The following is a 23197-nucleotide window of genomic DNA, read 5'->3' on the forward strand; positions in this document are numbered from 1 at the left end:
TACATGGAGCAGCCACAGGGCGTCCTTCAGGATTCTTCACTTGTGTGTCGTCTTCGAAAGTCTCTCTATGGCTTGAAATAGGCTCCTCGAGCCTGGTATGCCAAGATGGACTCCTTCCTTCTATCAGTTGGGTTCACTCGGTGCCATTCTGATCCTAATATCTACATTTTGCAACAGGGTGATTCACTTCTATTTTTGGTTTTGTATGTTGATTACTTGCTGATCACAGGAAGTTCTTCACCCACCATTAAGGCTGTCAAAGTGGCCCTTTAGGACAGTTTTTTGATGACTGACTTGGGCTTGTTGCATTACTTTTTCGGGATTGAGATCCTTCAGTCTCCTTCTGGGATCACCATCACACAATCCAAGTATGCTCTAGATATACTCTCGAGGTTTCATATGGCTGACTGTAAGCCTGCTCCGACTCCCTTCCTTTCTGGAGTCAAACTTGAGGCTCAATGTTCTTCTCTACTTGTTTATGGCACTTTGTACCGCCAACTTGTTGGGAGTCTCATTTACGAGTCACAGAGTGACTCGCGTGACCCGGCCTACTTGACTCGACCGTGACGGGCACGAAACTAGGCCATAAAAATATAATTTTTTGCATTTTTTTTTATGTTTTTTTTTTTACATATCTCACTCATATAACCCTTAAAGGGCTCCCATAACAGTCAATAGTGAAAAGAAGAAAGAGAGAGAGAGGTAGAAGAGAAATAGAGGTTTCTTGTTTTGCAACCAGTTGAAAGGAGGAGGAGAAAAGCTTGCATTTGTGACATTGGAGCTTGCATTTAGATCATCAAGGAGTTTATAAGAGATCTTCTCAACACTTCCCAAAGCATTTGAAAGAGGTAAGACTTGATTGTTTAGATTTTGATGATTTTTTTGTCTATGCTTATGGGTTTTTTGCATGAATTTTTTATATTTGTTTATTAGCTTTTTTTTTTACTTTAGATCTTCATAAAATGCAATGCTGAAATGGTAATATTTGGTCCAAAATGTCTTATTGCAGCAACCTTTACATTGTTCCTTAATTAAGTCATAATGGCTTCTGGAGGTAAAAAACCCAAGCTCTCTAAAGGCAACAAAAAAGATGAGTGTTGGAAGTTCACCATAGAATTTCCGGGTAGAAAGAGAACTCAAACAAAATGCCTATTTTGTAAAACCATTAATAGTGGGGGGATAAATAGATTAAAATACCATATTGCTGGCTTACGTTGTCATGATATTGAGCCTTGTGGAGCTGCATCTGTTGAGGCTCAACGTTTTTGTTATGTAGCCTTGGAAAAATATGAACAAGAAAAAGAATTTAAAAAAAATAAATTAAAAGAGTTAGGTTTGATTGGTTCTAGTTCCCTTCCACGCTCATCTGCAAATGTTTTTGAGTCAGTAGGCTGTGTTGGAGAAGGTTCTTCCCGTCCCCCCTATCGTCCTAGTGCTTCTGTTGCTCGTGCTTCTTCTACATCTATTCCTTGCACTTCTGGTGATGCTACTGCTGCTGCCCCTTCTAGTAGTGCTGCTCTTCTTCGTCCTAGAGTCAAAAAGTCTAGTAAGTTGGACAACTTTTTTGTACCGCGTACCACTCCTAGTGCGCAACCCTCACTTGAGAGCATGGGCTGGAATAGGGAGAGACATGAAGCTGGAGTAAGAGCAATTTGCAAGTTTTGGTTTTTCTACGACATTCCATTTATAGCAACCAGGTACTTCAAGTTTTCAACTTCATTTATATTTGATTGTTTTACGTTTTAAGTTTTAAAATTTATATTCAATTTTATACTTTTAACTTAATGTTGAAAATTTGAAATATACTAATTAAAATGTTTTTATAAATGTAATAGGACTCCTTATTGGCAGGGGATGATTGATGCAGTTTCCATCTGTGGTGTGGGGTTCAAAGCCCCCACTGAAGATGAGTTGAGTGGCCCCCTCTTGCTAGATATGGTTGAGGAGATGAAACTTGAGTTGGAGGACCACAAAAAGATTTGGAGCCAAAAGGGGTGTACCATCATGACAGATGGATGGATAAATAGGAGGTCAAAAACCCTCCTAAATTTTTTTGTTTCTAGTGGAGGTAATTCATCATGCTCTACTTCTTGAAGTCTAAAATTTAATGTATACTATTATTGAATAACGAAAATTTTGTTTTATTGAGTATTGATTCTTGATTCTTGAATGATAATTATTTTGTTTAATTTTCACTTTTAGGATCCACCATGTTTTTGAGGTCCATAGATGCTTCCTCATGTGTGAAAAATGCAAAATTCTTATGTGAGACTATTAAGGAGATCATAAGGGAGGTGGGGGAAGACAATGTTGTCCAAGTGGTGACAGATAATGCAGCTAATTATGTTGCTGCAGGTAAAATTTGAATTTCTAACTTTCTAAGTTCTACTCCTAAAAAAATTGTTTTAGTTTTTCATTAAATTTTGAAAATTAAAAGTTTTTTAATACATAAATTTTTTTCATTGTTTACTAACTAATTTAAAATTGCTGCAGGAAAACTATTGATGGAGAGACACCCAAAAATCTTTTGGACTCCATGTGCGGCCCATTGCATCGACCTCATGTTAGAGGATATTGGCAAGCTTGTATGGGTGAAATCATGTGTTACCAAGGCCAAAAATCTTTGTAAGTTCATCTATAATCACACCTTGGTCCTCAGCACTATGAGGAAATACACGAAGGGAAAGGAGTTGCCTCTTCCTGGTATCACAAGATTTGCCTCTAACTTTATCATACTAAAATCCTTGCTAAGTTCAAGGTTAGAGTTGAGGTGCATGTTTGTTGGTCCAGAATGGAGTTCCTCCTCCTTTGCGAGCAGCCCTGCAGGGATAGATGCAACAAAATGCATTTATGATGATGATGATTTTTGGGAGCCATGTTCGAAGATTGTGGAGGTAATTTAAAATTTAAATTTTAAATTTTAAAAGCTTAAGTCTTAAAATTTTATAAATTAATTTGTCTCATACATATTTTTGATTTATATTCATTGTGCAACTTTGCAAAGTTTCATCATTCACTAAATTGTTTTTTTGTTTAATTGTTTTGTAGATCACCGAGCCCCTTGTAGCCCTCCTACGAGTTGCTGATGGCGAGAAGCCCTCTATGGGCTACATTTATGAAGGCATGGATAGGGTAAAGGAGACTATTAAGGCCAAATATGTAGGAGTTGAGGAAAACTATGGCCCTATTTGGGACATAATTGATAGGAGATGGCAAAATCAGCTTCATAAGCCCGTCCACGCAGCAGCCTATTACCTCAATCCGGCATACTGTTTCCTTGATGATTTCAAGGCAGATGAGGAGGTTCTTAGTGGCCTATACACAGTGGTATCGAAGATGTCTCCTAATCCCACAGATATATTGCTTGAGATGGATGCCTATAATAATGCATCAGGGCCCATTTTTTCAAGTCAAATTTGCAAAGAAGGTCGTACAAAATTGCAGCCAGGTAAAGATTGCAGCTTAAGCCTTATACAATCTAGTTTATAAATTTCTAGCTTTAAACTTAAAGCTCAAATTTTGAAATGAGACTAATATGTTTTTGTTTTCCTTTTTTCAAAATTCAGATAGATGGTGGCAAATGTTTGGGCCTTCAACCAAAAACCTTCAGCAAATCGCCATCCGCATTTTGAGCAAGCCAAGTAGCGCTTCTGGATGTGAGCGCAACTGGAGCATGTTCGAGCACATCCACTCAAAGAGGCGTAACAGGTTGTCTGTGCAGAAAATGAATAGTCTAGTCTTTGTGCACTACAACCTGCGCATTAGGATCAGGGAGATTTTGGATAGTGACACCTCTCCGGTTACTCTAGAGGAGGTTGATCCAGAGTCTGATTGGATCACTGAGGCTACTGATCCTATCTTTGATGATGAGGACCTACAGTGGCTTGACCAGGCAGATAGAGAGGGCCAGGCTGAGGTTGTGGCTATGGCAGCAGAGGACCAGAGAGCTCCAGTTGTTCCTAGTGGCAGCTCACAGAGATTGGCAGAGCCAGAGGCAGAGAGTACAGTTGATCCTAGAGGCACCTCACGAGCTGATGCTATGGCTACTGAGACATCCAGGACCTACCTTAGATGCCTTACTAAGAGGCATTTTGTAGATTATACTGAGCCTGAGCCTGAGGTTGAGGCTGAGGTTGGGGATGAGGATGAGGATGACGATGATGATGAGGATGACGATGAGGATGAGGATGATGATGAGGACTTCGACTAGGAGCCATAGCTGTAGACTTATAGTCTTGTTTTAACTTTTTGTTTAACAGTTTAACAGTAACTTAATATATGATCAGCATTTGGAATATTTGAATTTGATGATGACTATTGAATCTTGATGTGTTGGATTTCATAATGCATAAGTGATAATACACATACATTTTGATGGTTTGCATGGATTTATCTTAGTTTGACTTTAATTACTAGTAATATAGTATTTACTTTTAGCAATTTACCTTTGTAAGTTTGTAACTTTGTAGTTTGTAGTATTGTACATATGTAATCGATGTTTGACTTTTAAGTTTTAAGTTTTTAACTTTAAGTATGTGGCATGTGCATTATGATCAAATTATCTTCTATTTAATGATGTTATTGTGTCTTTATGCTTTATTCAATAATGGGTGCATGGAATGTTCTTTAAATCCTAAAAAATCTCAAAATTTTGAGGTTTTTTCACTTTGCCAAGTCACCGCCGAGCCGGGTCACGAGTCAGAGCCGGGTCACGAGTCAGAGCCGGGTCACGAGTCAAGTTACCCTTGCCGAGTCTGAGCCGAGTCCGAGTCTCGTTACATTGCATTTATCTGACTCATACGAGACCTGACATCTCCTATGCTGTAGGCATGGTCTCTCGATTCATGTAGGAGCCCCATGAGTTACATTGGAAAGCAGCCAAGCGGATCCTTCACTACATTCAGGGTTCTCATAGTTGTGGGATTCACTACGCAGCAGGTATTGAGCTTGATTTGGTGGGCTACACAGATTCAGATTGGGCAGGTGATTCTGAGGATTGCAAGTCTACTTCAGGGTATAGCTTCTCACTTGGGTCAGGTCCTGTTTGTTGGTCGAGCAAAAAGCAGTTTGCTATTGCTCTGTCTTCTACTGAGGCTGAGTATCGGGGGGCTATAAATGCCGCCACTGAGGCTATTTGGCTTCAACATCTTCTCACTGAGTTTGGTATCCAGATCAGATGGCCATCAATCATATTTTGTGACAACCAGAGTGCCATTCAGATCTCACGGAATCCAGTTCATCATCAGTAGACCAAACACATAGAGGTCCACATGCACTACATCCGGGAGCTCATCCATGGTCATGTCATTGACCTTCGCTATTGTCCGACTTCCGAGCAAGTTGCTGATATCTTCACCGAACCCTTCACTGAGAGCAAGTTCCTTCATTTGCGAGCTTTGCTAGGGGTGCGGGATGCTTCATCTTTTGGGGGGGCCTCTTCCTCTCACTCGGAGTCCTGACTTTTTTTTTTTGTGGGGGGGTCTCTTTTCTCTCTCTTTTGGGAAATCTTATGTACATGGGTACCTCATCAGGCTTGACTTGCCGGGACCCATTTCTACATCCACCTAAGCTTCGCTTATGAGGGTTGTTAGTGTAGTTTTTTATTTTTCCTATTTTGCTAGGTTTTTCTTACACTTTTAATAAACTCGCTTAGGTTAATAAAGCATGTCTTATTAGGTGAATGGTTGTGAGGTGTCACCTTCCTACATGTGAGCATCTATTAGCTATCTTGGGAAGATACTTTGCTATCTTTAGTCCGATAGATGGTTGCTCCTCATTGGTTGGTGTTGCCACCTCCTAGCGTATATAAGCATGCTACCTGGCTTGTATTTGCATCTCTTATTTTTGCATCCTCGTAATGCTATTTTGCTTCTAGCATTTGCATTACTCTCTTGGAGACTAACTTTGTGTTGCTATTTTGATTTTGTATCATTTGCATTCATAGTTTAGATATTTACTCTTTGCACTAGTTTTCTGGGGTGTTAATCTTTTCAGATTCTAACAATATTATATCTATATAATATACATTTTCATTTATTTGCATAACTTATAATAAAATGATGATGTTATTTTGAGGATAGAGACACTATTATTTATTAATGTAAATACTTTTATCATTATTATAAATTTTTTCTCAATATTATTATTGGTTATTTGAAGATAGGAGTCTATGATGCAATCAAGGAGAGGCTTGAGTAAATTACAATCAATGGATGTATCTGAATAGAGGGTGGGGGTCAGCATTCAGTAAATCTTCATGAAACGGACTTGGACCTTTAAACTTTGAGGGAACACCTATTAAGGATTGGTGTCTAAGCAACTTGAATACACCTGAAGTCTCCTTCTTAAAACCAAAAAGTTATCTCCAATATTTTCATTATTTGACTTATGGAAAGGGATGTATAGTGTTACCAAAGAGGGGCTTGTATAAATCCAATCTAATAGATCTTATTCCAATAGAAGCTAGGGGTCAGTGTTTTGTGAGTCTTTGTGAAATGGACTTGGATAACTTCTATATCTTTCAGTTGTAAATCCAAATAATAATATCATTTGATAACTAAAATGATTGTTACGAACACTATTGTTGATTAAATAAGTACCAATCATGACCGACCTAAAAAGGGGACATTACAATTGCTATTAGAGCTATGATCTTGCCATCCTATACATTAAAATGACAGAGCAAGGAAACATTCTAATGAAATAAAAGTAATATTTCAATATAACAATATGTGTATTATGTGTATACTTTGTGTCTTCATGCACCTATGCATATCCTTTGTGTATGGCATTGTTTATTAAAATTTTTTTTTGGTGGGCTCCATGATGCCAAAGATACGAATTTCTATTCAAAGTCGATCAAATATTAAAATGAATTCAATGCCTTTATAAGGATGATTATGTAGTAGATTCTGTGGACATTCAATTTGCTTGAGGGCAAGCAAATTTGGGAAGGGAAGATTCCCATGTCTCAATTTTAAGATAGAGTTTTAATAATAAATAAATAACATAATATTATTAAATAAATGATGATAAGAAAATCATATATTACAATTAGCATTAATATATTAGAAATAAGAAATAATAAAAAAAATATTATTATAATATATAAAAATAAGTAGTGACATAATCTATTATAAAATAAGATCTAAAAATAAATGAAATTATATAGTAATAAAATTACAATGTATGAATAAATAAATAATATTGTCTATAAGAGATAATATTGAAGAAAGTAAATAAGTAAATATATAATATAAGTTAACTAAATTTAATGAAAAGTCCTGAGATATGTAATAAAGATACGTGATTCCTTTAAAATAAGGTATGAAAGAGAGGAAAGTGCATTAAAATAAAAAATAAAGAAGAGGAGGAAAAGAGAGGAGAAATAAAAAGAATAATGCAATTGGAAAGTAATGGAAGAAAATAAGGAAGTGACTTTCTTAAAAGGTATTGTTGATGTCAGTTTTTTACCACTACATAACATATAGCAATTGAATACTTGATATGGAATATCAAACACTCAATTCCTCTCTTGAAAAATTAATACTCATGAAGGCATGAGATAAAGTCCAATGTTCCTTACACCTGTGGATACTAACTCAGTTATATCGATGTAATTTGCTAGTAATCATGTAGGTGGCCTTACGTTGTTCATTCAAGGATGACTTGGATTTTTGGTGTGATGGTGATGATGATGGGTTTGTAAAATATACGAGTGCCAAATAATGTTTGATGGTGGCGATGATGGGGGTGTGTCTACCAATAATGCTTCTCCTAACTTCTCTCTCGATTGAACTCCAACTACTAAACTATCTGCTACTCTACTCCTAGTTCTATGAATGGAAAGATTAGCAAATGGACGAGGATCAAATCTGATGAAAGCTAACTAGCGGCTCTACCTCCATAGATGCAATGATTCAAGGGAAAAGGACTAGTTTACCACGCAAGGCTTCCTAACAAGCCGCTAAGATGCTAGTGGCCTAGTTTATAGATCCCTATCAAACATCCACTAATATCACCATGCAACTATCCATCTACTCTTACTCTTACTTAACAACTTTCTCAAAATAAAATCTACTTTAACATCTTCAAAGGAAATCTAAGAAACCATGCAATAACACCAAATGTTCTTAATCACCATGCAAGTCATAACAATGATAAAGAATAGCGATTTTGGTATTATCTTAGCAACAATTTTCTTCGACTTTTTACAAATGAGAGCAAATGGCCTTATATAGAGGCCAAAATTACAACCAACGGTAGAGATTAAGAGGCAAAATCAACGATCCAAATTGGATCCTAGAAACCCTAATTAGGGTTGCGATATGAGAAGATGCCACCTCATTAGTGGACCAATGAAAAAAAAGGAAAAGTGGCAACCGAAGAGAAGGCACCAAAATGGTAGCCAATCAGAATCAGACACCTACCCTACCCAAGAAGAAGGAAAAATTGCCACTTGGGCTTACATCAAATGATCTTCTAATATTGTTCTACCCTTTTCTTTCATCCTTTTAGCCAAAGCGATGAGCTTGGCTAGCATGCCATTGACTTTCTTCATGGGAGGGCAAAGTGTATGCTTCATCTTGAGCTCAACTAAATTCATCATGTTGCTCGCCGCTTGCAGTGTTTTCTCATGATCCTTTTCATATTCTTTCGCATATCTGGTAAAGGCATTGAGGGAGGCAAGGGTGCCCAAATGTTTCTTCTTGATGACAACCTTCCCCAACTCATCCAATCTCGACCCAAACTCTATCTCATTGACGTTCTCCTCTCGGCCACTTGAATTATCCCTTTAGTCTTTAGCCTCAATTATGCTCTCCCTTGACAGTGTTGCATTTTATTTCTTTGCTGGAGGTTCCTGATGTTCTTTACTTTTCTCAACCTTCAAACTTCTCTTCTTGCTCTTAACTATTCTTTGTTGCTGGCTACTACCCTTACCTTTCTGTCCGATTGACTCCGCTAGATCTTCCTCTGGTTTCATCTTCTCATAAGTAAGGTGTACCCTCTGACTTTGTAATTTCTTTAACTTCCCATTGTACCACGACTTGGCGTGTAGATCAACTGTCCTTGTAACTACCTCCAAAGAAGGATCTTGATGATCATCCCAATCCACTGGATTCAACTCCGTTCCATCCACTGTATCATTATCTCCTTTTAGCACATTTTCATCATCTTCCAGTTGATTGGGGATATCAAGTCCTCTCCATCTGATTGCCCTCATCATGTTCACTTACAATCTTGATAAAGCTAGCTTTCTCACATGAAAGTCATCACATGCATTGGCCCAAAAATCTTCTATAGTAGGGAAATGTTTGAATGTATTTCCGTGAGATGCCTTGATAAGACCATTAGGATCGAATCCTTGCCTTGCTCTATACCATCCTAGATGATATTGTTCTAATTCCTTCTCCACAGCTGCAAAGGCGACAGGATTGGGGCAAGTATCATTGCCTATTCCAAATGAGAAGGTAATCCTTCTCCCACCTTTAAGTTTCATCATTTTGTCATAATGCTCAAGTTGCCTAGCCAACTCCATCAAAACTACCTTGTCGGGTGGGTATCTCTTGGGGCAAACTGTACTTCCTGCTACTCTAATATATGTGAATTGTGAAAATTGGATGAACCAACTCCCATACTTCTTAAATTTTGCGTCTGCTTCCAATGAGAGCCTCTTAGCAGGTGTCCCTTGTAATATCCTTACCATCTTCATGGCAGAGGTGTCATAAAACATCTTATAATTTTTAGTGTTGTGCAAATGAAGCTGTGGATAGCACTCATGCACCAAACATTGCCCTGACCCATTGCCAATCACTCCTAAAGCCTTAAGTCCAGGATTTTCATATAGTCTCGCAATCAAATAGAAAAGATAGGATCCCATATAGAATTGCTTTTGATTTTGCACTGTCCTAAGTTGCAACTCTAAATTTTCATTTATGATTCTAGCCCAATCAAATTTTCTCTTTCCATTTTCAATTTCATCAATAAAGTAATACATTTAGTTTTCGAATTGCATACCTTGAGCTAAGCCCATGGTTCGGTTGAGATGCATAATGAGATCGCCGTACTTTAGTTTGAAAGCTGACTTGGTGAGGCTTGATGACTAGGTGACTCCCTTCTTGCCCTCGTGTAGCCAATTATGCTTTAGATGAATGAAGTAAGCCTCCTGGTTATCCTAAAATAACTTAGCCACCTGATCCATCATTACCACTGTCATGCCTTTGTACTGGGGAATATTAAATGCTTCTTCAACCACCTGTCCGCCGATGTTGGCTAACACTCTCTTTCCTTCATAAAAAATGATGGACTTACCAACCAAATCAAATCGGGATGCACATTCCATTACCAATTTTGGACAAGGCAAGGTAGGAGGGAAAGCCGTTGCATGTACAATTCCGCTTTTGTAGATTTTTTTTGCCATGGGGGATTGTCCTTCCTTCAATCTGTCCTTCAACTATATCATGTTGACTGTACCAATATTGGTATCACTTATTCGCTTCACTTTCGAGAAGAAGGTAGTCTTAGGCATCATGTCTGCCTTGTCTTTTTTGGTATTCATTCCCTTTGGGTTCTTGTTTGCACTAACATCTACCATCCTAAACACTAATTTCTACCCCTTCGTTCTAAATGATATGAACTACACTTATCGATCTCCAACCTTCTTTCTATCGATGGAATCTAGATTATTTCTGCCTCGCCAAGTCCTATCTCTACACTTATCAATCTCCAACCTTCAACCTAGGGGTGGGACTACTACTATTTCTCCCTCTTCGTTACCTTAGGATGGACCACACTTATATCTCCCAACTTAAACTTGGGGTGGTCTAGCTTATATCTGCCTCGCCAAGTGTCCTATCATGAAATCTACACTTATCAATCTCCAAACTTCAGCCTATAAATGGAATGATGAAGTGGTCGATGATGAATGCAAGACGAATATAAGGGAAATGAAACCAAGCAAGAACAAGGAATAGAATCCACCTTTAGCAATCTTCACCTCTAAAATGAATTGATTTTACCATAATTTTGTCTTTACCAATAACCGGACCCTCTTTTAGTTCGGATCAGATTTTGGAAATTTCAACCTTCCTTGCAAATAATGATGCCCTAGCAAAAATCAGAATTTTGCCCTCTTGAAATCGCCCACACATTTGCCAAAAATCAGACCTCAGATCATATAACCTCTTCACCAACAAAATCGCCCAACCTTAGGGCAGAAATTCGCAGCCCATTGCAAGAAAATCAGACCCTTTAAAAGTCGCCAAGGCAAGAGGAAAGAATCTAGATTCACCCTAACAAAATTGCCAAGCAAGAAAATGCCTCCTTTAGGAAAAAAAATTGCCAAACAGCTCTAAGCTGCTCCTCCTTAGAAAAAATCGCCAAGCAACATGTGATGTCCCCTTCTAGCTAGAGACATCACTTTAGCTTGTGATTAGCCTATCAGAGACCCTCGTAGGCTAGTAGGATTGGTTAGAGGGTCACCTTGGTGTGGAGATCTTCCAAGGACCTGAGAAGAGTACACTTCTGGGTTGCCAGAGTTTGTTTATTATGAGTTTGGCTTGGTCAGGCTATTTTTAGCAATTTTGGAGTTATAAAGGTGGACCCCTGCTATTTTTAGAAAAGGGGTATGGTCATATGCAGCTCTATCATGTTAGCTCCCGGTTCAGACGACATTCAAAAATGTTGAGTAATAATGGAGATATTAATGTTTATTTAGTTAGAATAAACATTATTGGTTTTGAGCTTATATTATTAAGTTATAATATGTTTTTATATTATAACTTAAGTGAGGGTCATGATATCATAAAAGGGGGCCATATTTCAATTAATTGTGGGTCCAAGCTTATGGAAAAATTAAAAGGGGTTTTCTAAGTTCTAATGTAATAACATTTTTTATGTTATTATTATATTCTTTTATCCCACATTGAGCGTAGAGCCTCATTCTGGAGTTGAGGAGTCTTTATAAACAAACCTTGTCTTCCTTCAAGAGCATGTTATGAGAATTATTTAAAACCAGGGTTTCTACAAATTCGAGAAGAATTCAGACTGTGGAGGACGTAGTTTCTTCAGAGTTGATGCAATTTGAAGGTGTGAAATATCACCCGAATTTTGCCTGTGAGTTGGCTTCATCCAGAAGTCAATATTGTGTTTCAGTAGGAGAAGATTGGATGGATCTGTTTGCAGATTTATAACAGCAGCTACAGTACCGTGAACAGTGCCCGTGAACAGTGACGTGAACAGTGCCGTGAACAGTACCGTGAACAGTGCCCGTGAACAGTGACGTGAACAGTGCCGTGAACAGTACCGCGCTACAGTAAATTCAGAATCAGAGATTTAATATTGCAGATTTTGATAGGCGCTGCCTAGAGAGGGAGCAATCAGCAGCGTGTTTGCATTTTTGGAGTCAAAAATCAGGTTTTTTTCAACTATTAATGCTGATGTTTTTTTTATGTATTCTTCCAACAATAAACATTGTATAAATTGTATGAGCCATCTGAATAAATGAGTTCGATCAGCATTATAATTAGATTTGAGTTATAATTTTGGGTAAATTAGTTTCAATATTTGTATTCTCTTTTATAAACTCAAAAAAAAAAAAAACCAGAAGCAGCTTGAAACATTCAAGAACCAACAAAAAACAATCATTACACTCAGGGAAACAAACAGTGATCAGCATAGAGCCTATTTGGGGTTCTTACAGTGGTATCAGAGCCTAGTTCCTGCCATCCTGAGGGTTTGGGAGTCATATGCAGCCACTGGAAATTGGACCACACAGGTACTATACCCGCAGGAGAGCTTTGATTGACAGAGAACAGCTACAGGAAACAGGAAATATGGAAGAGAGGTATGATGGTAGTCCACCTAGAAACAGGAGGAATAATGATGATCAGGATACCAGAGAATTCTTTCGTGCAATGGTTACAGGGCAGCAGCAGATGACACAGGCATTACAGGCACTCACTACTATGGTAGAAAGGATGAACCCACCTGTTAGACAGAATGGGGAACAGGGAGTACAGGGAGATAACAGGAGTGCTACAGGTAATCAGAGACCACAACAGACCCATTCTAGAACAGCTGATAGGCCTACACGCCCTACATTTGTTCCGGAGGAGCCAGAAGAAGATCCGACAGAGGAGGCGGCAGGAGACCCCATATTTGCAGATGCACTCATGGCTGCAAATGATGAATGGGAATTATTAGCTCCACAGGTTCGGGAGAGGATGACCTTTGAACGCTTTGTTAATCAGAGGAGAGAGCATTACAGGTCACTCAGACAGGATAGGAGGCCTAGAGGTCAAAATAGTGAGCTGAAGAGGGCTACAGGCAAGCTTACTATGCCTACATTTGATGGGAGTGGTAAGATGACAGCTCAAGCTTGGGTTCATAAGCTTGACACATTTTTGGCACTGAGGCCAATGACAGAGATTGAAGCTATCAAATATGCCACCTTGCATTTGGAGGGAGTAGCACATGATTGGTGGTACCATGGTATGGTAACACTTCAGCATAACCAGGTGACAGAGTACCAGGACTTCGTGGATAAGTTGGTTGAAAGATTTGATAAGAAGGATCCAGAGATTTACTTCCGGGACTTAGCACAGTTGAAACAGACAGGCAACTTGGAGTATTTCATTGGTGAATTTCAGCGGTTGGCAGTGATGGTGCCAAACATTTCAGAGCGTAGATTGATAGTTCTTTTCATTGAGGGCCTATCCGAACCACTGAGAGGGTGGATAAAGGCATTTGATCCTATTTCTTTACAGGAAGCGATGAAAAAGGCAAGAAGTATGGAACATGCAGTCCCAACAAACAAATTTCAGTCCAAAGGAGCATCTTCTAGTAAGGATAACAAACCATTTTATAAAAAACCAGAGAGGACTGATTTTAAAAATGATTCTAAAGATAAAACTCCAGCACCTTTTGACAGGGAAACATTAAATGATTTGAGGAAGAAAAAATTATGTTTCTACTGTAAGGGACCCTATGATGCAAACCATGATTGTCCTCTTAGGCCAAAGGGAAAAGCTAACAGAGTTATGTGGGCATACTATGAGGAATCAGAATCAGATAATTCAGATCAGCAGTCTGATATAGAGGAAATGGATGGTGGAAAAGAGGAAGACAAGGCTGAAAACTTGTTTGAAATGGAGTCCAAGGATGGGGAAGGAGATGGGCAACTTAGGGAAGCTCGTCTCACTAGTATTAAGCAAGAAGGATCATTCCGGATGAGAGGAGTACTTGCTGGACAGCGAGTTATAACTTTGGTTGATACAGGTGCCACTCATAATTTCATCGATGCTAGGATGGTGGAGAAGCGTGGCATACAAACAGAGGAGTTTGGGGGAATTAGAGTGAGGGTAGCGGATGGCTATGTTCTCAATTGTGATCGTAAGATCACTAGACTCCCATTGAAAGTTAATAATTATGACTTTAAGGCAGATTTCTATGTTGTGCCTATGGGAGATACAGATATAGTTCTTGGGATGAGTTGGTTGCACGATATTGGTGAGTTCACTCTTAACCTCAAGGAGATGGAGATGAGGTTTAAAGTGAATGGGAGGACACATATCCTTAAGGCAATTAGGGATAGTGATCTCAGGATGGTCTCTTTTCGGAGGATGGCTAGATTGATTCGACATAATCAGGTAGAATGGGCAGCAGAGTGCATGTTAATGCCATCACAGGAGGGACAGCAGAAGATTGAATATCCTCCTGATATTCAGGAGCTTAGAGTTAAACACTCTAAGGTGTTTAGTGACATTCCACCGGGTAGACCACCAGACAGGGGTATTGAGCACATCATTGAGTTAGAGGAGGGGGCTAAGCCCATCATGATTACACCTTATAGGCATCCGAAGAGGTTGAAGGATGAAATTGAGAAAACCATAAAGGAGTTACTTGCTATGGGCCACATTAGACCAAGTAAGTCTCCTTTTGCTTCTTCAGTGGTGTTAGTAAAGAAGAAGGACGGGACATTGAGGATGTGCATTGATTACAGGGTGCTTAATAGGAAGACAATTAAAAACAGGTACCCCATTCCCAGGATCGATGAGTTGATAGATGAGCTTCATGGAGCTTGCTTCTTCTCAAAGATAGATTTGAGATCAGGTTATCACCAGATCAGAGTTAGAGAGCAGGATATTGAGAAGACAGCCTTCAGATGTCATTGTGGCCATTTTGAGTTTGTAGTTATGCCATTTGGGCTAACTAACGCACCCGCTACTTTTCAGGCAACAATGAATAGGGTTTTCCATCTTCAGTTGAGGAGATTTGTACTTGTCTTCTTCGATGATATCTTGGTATATAGTAGATCTTGGGAGGAGCACTTAGTTCACCTTGACACGGTGTTGGATATATTGGGCAGAGAATCCTTGTATGCAAAGGAGTCGAAGTGTGATTTGGGCATGACAGAGTTGTTGTACTTGGGTCACATCATCAGTGCAGAGGGCGTACGCATGGATCCTGAAAAGATTCGTGCCATTGTGGAGTGGCCTTCACCGGTGAACCTTACACAGTTGAGGGGCTTTTTGGGACTATGTGGTTTCTACAGGAGGTTTGTGGATGGATATTCCAGGCATGCAGCACCCTTAACAGATTTGATGAGAAAGGGAGCTTTTTTGTGGACTCCTGAGGCACAGGAGTGTTTCGAGAAATTTAAGGAGTTGATGACTTCTTGTCCAGTGTTAGCATTACCAGATTTCAACAAACCTTTTGAGCTACACTGTGATGCTTCCGGAGAGGGCATTGGAGCGGTGCTTATGCAGGAGAAGCACCCTATTGCTTATGAGAGCAGGAAATTGAGAGGGCCAGAGCGGAGCTTCAGTATATATGATAAGGAGATGTTAGCCATTATGCATGCTTTGGCTAAATTCAGGCAATATTTGGTAGGTAGCAAATTTTGTATCAAAACCGACCATAATAGCCTAAAGCATTTTCTAGGGCAGCGAGATCTCAATGATAGGCAACAAAAGTGGGTGAGCAAGTTACAGTCCTATGACTTTGATATTACATATTTTAAGGGGACGCAGAATGTAGTTGCTGATGCCTTATCACGTAGGCCCCATTTGAGCTTATTGACAGACATATCGGAGGATTGGAGACACTTGATCCTTGCAGAGTATGCGAAGGATACTTGGGCAACTGGATTCATAGATGGGACTATTCAGGACAACAGATACACCCTTGTGAATGAGCTCATCATTTACAAAGGGCGAATATTTTTGGTCCCAGGATCAGCGGTGAGAAGGATGGTTCTGAAATCTTTTCATGATTCACCTATGGCAGGACATCCTGGTTTCTACAAGACTTACCGGCAGATTAGAGAGCGCTTCACATGGAAGGGGCTCAAAAGAGAAGTACTTCAGTATGTTAGGGAGTGTCTCACTTGCCAGCAGAATAAGCAGGAACACTCCTATCCAGCCGGTTTACTGCAGCCACTTCCGATTCCTGATAGGAAGTGGGAGTGTTTGTCTATGGACTTTATCACAGGACTACCTAGAGCCCAAGGCAGGGACTGTATATATGTGGTTGTGGATCGCCTTACGAAGTTTGCACACTTCTTTCCGATCACTGCTACATACACTGCTACACAAGTGGCAGAGTTGTTCTTCAAAGAGATATTTAGATTACATGGCTTACCTCGGAGCATTGTGAGTGACAGAGATAGCAGGTTTATGAGTCACTTTTGGCAGGAGTTATTCAGGTTGTGTGCGACAGAGCTCACTCCGAGTACTAGCTACCACCCTCAGACAGATGGTCAGACGGAGATAGTGAACAAATGGGTGGAGGGATATCTCAGAAATTATATAACAGGGCAACAGAAGGCATGGGTAAAGTGGATTTATCTCTGTGAGTATTGTTACAACACCACTTATCACATGTCTATTCAGATGTCACCCTTTATGGCCCTGTATGGGTATGAGGCACCCAATTTTATGGATCTGCTTTTGAGTGACAGTAGAGTGCCCAGTGCAGGTGATTTGTTACAGGAGAGTCAAGACATTGTTAAGACTCTCAAGGATAATATAACTAAGGCACAAAATCAGCAGAAGCAATACGCAGATCAAAAGAGGACTGAGCGGACTTTTGAGGTTGGAGATATGGTGTATCTTATGTTGCAGCCATACCGTCAATCCACTCTCAAGAAGAATGGTGCCGAGAAACTTAAGCCACGATACTATGGTCCATTTAGGATTATCAGGAAAGTGGGAGAGGTGGCTTATGAGTTAGACTTACCGGCAGAGAGCAAGGTGCACAATGTTTTTCATGTGTCACGTCTCAAGAAGGCGTTGGGGCATCATATTGTGCCTTCTACAGTATTACCGCCCCTGGATGATGAGGGAAAACTTGTTTTGATTCCGGAGGCTATCATTGATTTCAGAGAAAGGAACTTGAGGAGACGTACCATCCGGGAATATTTGGTGAAGTGGAAGGATTTGCCGATAGAGGATGCTACTTGGGAGAGCGAGGAGATTTTACAGCATCCAGAGTTGATATTGCTTGAGGACAAGCAATTTCAGGGAGGGTGGACTGTGATGTCCCCTTCTAGCTAGAGACATCACTTTAGCTTGTGATTAGCCTATCAGAGACCCTCGTAGGCTAGTAGGATTGGTTAGAGGGTCACCTTGGTGTGGAGATCTTCCAAGGACCTGAGAAGAGTACACTTCTGGGTTGCCAGAGTTTGTTTATTATGAGTTTGGCTTGGTCAGGCTATTTTTAGCAATTTTGGAGTTATAAAGGTGGACCCCTGCTATTTTTAGAAAAGGGGTATGGTCATATGCAGCTCTATCATGTTAGCTCCCGGTTCAGACGACATTCAAAAATGTTGAGTAATAATGGAGATATTAATGTTTATTTAGTTAGAATAAACATTATTGGTTTTGAGCTTATATTATTAAGTTATAATATGTTTTTATATTATAACTTAAGTGAGGGTCATGATATCATAAAAGGGGGCCATATTTCAATTAATTGTGGGTCCAAGCTTATGGAAAAATTAAAAGGGGTTTTCTAAGTTCTAATGTAATAACATTTTTTATGTTATTATTATATTCTTTTATCCCACATTGAGCGTAGAGCCTCATTCTGGAGTTGAGGAGTCTTTATAAACAAACCTTGTCTTCCTTCAAGAGCATGTTATGAGAATTATTTAAAACCAGGGTTTCTACAAATTCGAGAAGAATTCAGACTGTGGAGGACGTAGTTTCTTCAGAGTTGATGCAATTTGAAGGTGTGAAATATCACCCGAATTTTGCCTGTGAGTTGGCTTCATCCAGAAGTCAATATTGTGTTTCAGTAGGAGAAAATTGGATGGATCTGTTTGCAGATTTATAACAGCAGCTACAGTACCGTGAACAGTGCCCGTGAACAGTGACGTGAACAGTGCCGTGAACAGTACCGTGAACAGTGCCCGTGAACAGTGACGTGAACAGTGCCGTGAACAGTACCGCGCTACAGTAAATTCAGAATCAGAGATTTAATATTGCAGATTTTGATAGGCGCTGCCTAGAGAGGGAGCAATCAGCAGCGTGTTTGCATTTTTGGAGTCAAAAATCAGGTTTTTTTCAACTATTAATGCTGATGTTTTTTTTATGTATTCTTCCAACAATAAACATTGTATAAATTGTATGAGCCATCTGAATAAATGAGTTCGATCAGCATTATAATTAGATTTGAGTTATAATTTTGGGTAAATTAGTTTCAATATTTGTATTCTCTTTTATAAACTCAAAAAAAAAAAAAACCAGAAGCAGCTTGAAACATTCAAGAACCAACAAAAAACAATCATTACACTCAGGGAAACAAACAGTGATCAGCATAGAGCCTATTTGGGGTTCTTACACAACAAATCTGCTCCAAGCTAGGGAAATAGCGAAGTAGAGAAGAAGGCTTGTGGTGGAATGAGAAATGGAAGAGGGGGGAAGCCCTCTTATACCAAACTTCACCGTCCGTCCAAGCTTGTCGACTTGCCCTGGAGGAGAACAAAATTAAATTAGTGCCTTAAATCATGGCCCAGATTTAAATGCATCATTAAAATTACCTCTTCCATAGTGAAATTAGCTCGTTTAATTGTTAATTTTGATCAAAATTTGTAAAATAAAATAAGGAAAGCCTAGGAGATGCTAAAATTTTCATTTAACAACGTTTTAGCAATTAAAATATCATTAAAATTGATTTTAGCAAGCTAAAATTAAATTTCAATTCCAATTTACCAATTTCTTTTGACATTTTAAAATCTCTTAGGCAATATTTCAACCAAAATAAATGCAATTTCGGAATTTTTTCCAATTTTAAATTTGCAAAACATTTCAATTTTTCTAACCAAATTAATCCTTTTACTAGCACTTAAAATCGATTTTTCCATTTTCAATTTCACTATCAAAAAATTTCTTTTTTACCGAAAAAAATTAAAGATTTTCCAAAACAATTAAATCTAAAAAATTTCATTTTGAAAATGCTCAAGTTCATACAATTATATCCAATTTCCAAAATCCATCTAAGTCCAATAATTTGCAATTTTATCCTGCCAGGTATTCGTTCTAGCCATCGAAAAATTGTTGCTTTTGAAATTTGTTTGGCCTAAGGATAAAATTACATGCTCTGGAAAGTCAAGTTAAGATGAGGTGAAAAACAAATCTAACCACAACACTCTTAGGCTGAAGGCGTCCAAAGTGTAAAAAGTTCTAAATCTAATTTTTTTGGATAAGGTAAAATTTTTTTGCCAAGGCAATTGAAAAAAAGGGGTCTCCAAAATTTTGGGCTGATGGTGTGGTAACCTCACAACAGGTATCAATGATATTGAAAGGATGTGACTCTTTGAAAGGGTCATAATTATGAATGGTTGTGACTCTTCAAAAATGTTGTAAATATAATGTATTGTCTTTTTGAAAGGATTATAATTATTAAGGGTTGTGACTTTTCAAAAGAATTATGACTATGAAGAGTTATGACTTTTCATGTGGATTGTAGTTATGAAGGGGTGTGACTCTTTAAAGGGATTATGATTATTTAAAAGGAGAATATAAATACAATAAGATCTCTTCAAAAGGTTGAGGAGAAAATAAATAATCTTACATAATTTTAAGATATTCATAGATTATATCTATATGATATACATTTTTATATATTTGCATAACATATAGTAAAATAATTTTGTTATTTTGAGGATAGAGAATTTTTTTTAATTGGTAAAAGGCATGAGCCCTTTTTTAATATTATATTTCAAAATAAAATTTACACTATTTTTGTGTGGTTCAAGAGGATAGAGAAAATTATATTTGTCAATGTAAATACTATTATCATTATTATAAAATTATTCTCAATATTATTATTATTAGGTATATAAAGAGAGGAGTTTATGATGCAATCAAGGAGAGGCTTGAGTAAATTCCAACCAATGGATGTATCCCAATAGAGGGTAGAGGTCAGCATTCCATAAATCTTCATGAAACAAACTTCGACCTATAAAGTTTGAGGGAACACCTATTGAGAATTGGTGTCTAAGCAACTTGATTACACCTGAAGTGTCCTTCTTAAACCGAAAAGTAATCTCCAACTTTATCATTATCTGACTTATGAAGAAGGATTATAGTGTTACCAAGGAGGGGCTTTTATAAATCCAATCTAATGGATCTTGTCCCAATGAAGGGTAGGGTTCAGCGTTTCATAAATCTTTGTGAAATGGACTTGAACTTGTAAACTTTGAGGGAGTCCATAGATAGTGTCTAGGTGACTTGGATAACATATATATCTTCCGGTTGTAAATCTAAATAATAATATCATTTGATAACTGAAGTGATTGTTATGAACATTACTATTGATTAAATAAGTACCAATCCTGACCGACTCAAAAATGGGACATTACAACATTTGATGAGGAATTTCATAGATTTTTGTAAGAATTTCTAAAGAGAATTGGAGGGAAACAAAAGGGAAAATTCGTGTGCCTCTTTGCGATGCTTTTAGATTGTTATAATATCTATAAAATGCAGTCTCTGATGATGTTAGGAGGCAGCAATCCACAGTATCAAGGTTGTAGAAAGAACTTTTTGGTTTCTCCACAAAATTGTATAGGAAAGAGTGTAGGCAATTAGCCTGCCAAGCAGAGAAAGATACACAGATAGACAAATTTATATGTGTGTTTGTGGTGTTCCAGGCAGCCATGAGAGCTTTAGAATGAAGAAAAACATCAGACATCAAATGAGGAGTGAATTCAAGTGGGAGTGGAGGAATGCATATTTGAGGGCTTGTAGGCATGAAGCACCTAGAAACATTGTAAAAATTCTGAGTTCTGTTTCTTCTTGTAATCCTACTTATTGGGTTGTTCTTGAAGAATTCTGTAACAAAGATATGTTTCGAGCTTTTTAGCAAATGTGTTTATGTGGGTGGGATGATATGCAAAGGTTGCAAGATTGGGTAATATGAATAGACCCCACAATCTTGATTGCGTCACTTACACAACCGGATTTTTTTGACATCTATGTTCCCATTCCCCTGTTAATGCCTGTGCATCAGTATCTCCATGTAGGCATGAAGTGCCTAGCAGCATTGTAAATTTCTGAGTTTTATCTCTTGTTGTAATCCTCCATATATGCAATTTTTCTTTAAGGATTTTGTAATAAAGATATGTTTCAAGCTTTGTTTTTAATGTGTGTATGTGGGTGGGATGATATAAAAAGGCTGCAAGATTGGGTAGTTTGAATGTACTCACACAATCAGACTTGACTGACATCTATTTTCCCATTCCCCAATTAGTATGTGTGCTAATATCCCATGTTGTTGTTTGATAGCTTCAGTCGGATGAACCTATATATAATTATATATGAGATATAATTTATATATATGTATGTGTGTTTGTGTGTGTGTGTGTTCATTATATTTGAGATATAAGGTTATTGTTATATGAGAGAAATTAATACTATATATATATATATATATGATTAAATTTGTTATTATATTAATTATATGATTAATGAATAGACATGTCCCTTCATGGACATGTCTATTCATGGTTTATGGTCAATATAAATATAAGAGGTTGCTGCATTTAAAAAACACATACCAAACATTATGGCTGTGCTATTACATCTGCTATAGTCCTAAGAAAAACATGGTATTAGAGCTAGACTGCAAATGTAAGATAAGAAATAAAGGATAATAGAACAAAACAGATTTAAAGCAGATGACTAGGAATGGAGGCTATTGTAACATACCTCTATTCATATATCTAGAGGAAAGGAGATCCACAACAAGTGGCAATGGGATGGAGAAGACCATTCGTATTTCTTGAAATTGACTTATATTGGCGAATCTGCAATCTGAACATTACACTCTGAACACACTTAGATTTGTGACTAAGGTAGGAGAGAGGAAAGCATCTCCAATGCAAGGATCAAGAAATTTGAATCTAGGGGAGGATTGATGTTAGGGATCGATGTTTTGTTCTCCAAGAAACACTTGGCATCACTAACATTAGAATTCCTAAGCCTCACAACTCAACTCTAACTGCAATTGTTAAAAGAGATATTGGCTTTGTGATTTATACTAGAATCAAACTTCTATTCGCGTGTTTCATGTATAATAAGCTGGTAGTAGTTTCCTTGCTCACGACGTCCAAGTCTAGGCTTTCCATTCACATGCATATCTAGAGTATACAAAAATTGGTACATATGGTTTCGATTAAGTGCAATGTTGGAGTCCTCATACAATTGCTTGGTTGTTGAGGTGCCATAGCAATCTATTAGTTGACACAATATAAACAATAACACTAAGTAAGATCAAGAGGAATCATCTAGTAAGTGTTTCCCTGAATGGCGAGACGAGTCTCTATTTTAGAAGCCTCTCGTAAAGAGGCTCAAACAGCTCATAGTTCTTGAGTATTAGGAAGATGTTTGTTGCTGACACTAGTCTCCCACTCAATGTGAAGTCCATGCTATTATCAAATGCAACTCTTGGCGAAGCTCAAAGAGGGGTTACAAAATTTAGAGTGTGATACATATCCTATACTCATCAAGTTGAATGTTGTACAAGATTCTTCCTCTGATCATCACACATAATTCTTGAGAATCAAATTTGAATTGAACCTTCAAAACTGTTGATAGTAAAAATAGGACATATAATCACTCCCTTCTAGTGGTAGATTCTTTGATGAAATCTTTGGGTTGAATGTGTTAAGCATTCCTTACAGAGACAACAA

General features: G+C 38.1%; 2 protein-coding genes across 5 annotated transcripts in view; both read left to right on the forward strand.

Moving 5' to 3' along the window:
* The window catches only part of EMB2762 (CCAAT-binding factor), a 277094-nt gene that overhangs the window by 160464 nt on the left and 93433 nt on the right, over positions 1 to 23197 (forward strand). The gene's annotated exons all lie outside the window — the stretch shown is intronic.
* On the forward strand, positions 1042 to 4253 carry LOC149558709 (uncharacterized). Its single transcript, XM_089786158.1, has 6 exons — positions 1042 to 1697; positions 1836 to 2068; positions 2203 to 2355; positions 2494 to 2894; positions 3049 to 3448; positions 3567 to 4253. The coding sequence occupies exons 1-6, from the start codon at positions 1042 to 1044 to the stop codon at positions 4208 to 4210; spliced, it is 2487 nt and encodes an 828-aa protein (XP_089642284.1). The 3' UTR covers positions 4211 to 4253.

Source organism: Cupressus sempervirens, chromosome 5, assembly GCF_028749045.1.
Source record: "Cupressus sempervirens isolate cs-2001-9-10 chromosome 5, ASM2874904v1, whole genome shotgun sequence".
Taxonomy (NCBI): domain Eukaryota; kingdom Viridiplantae; phylum Streptophyta; class Pinopsida; order Cupressales; family Cupressaceae; genus Cupressus; species Cupressus sempervirens.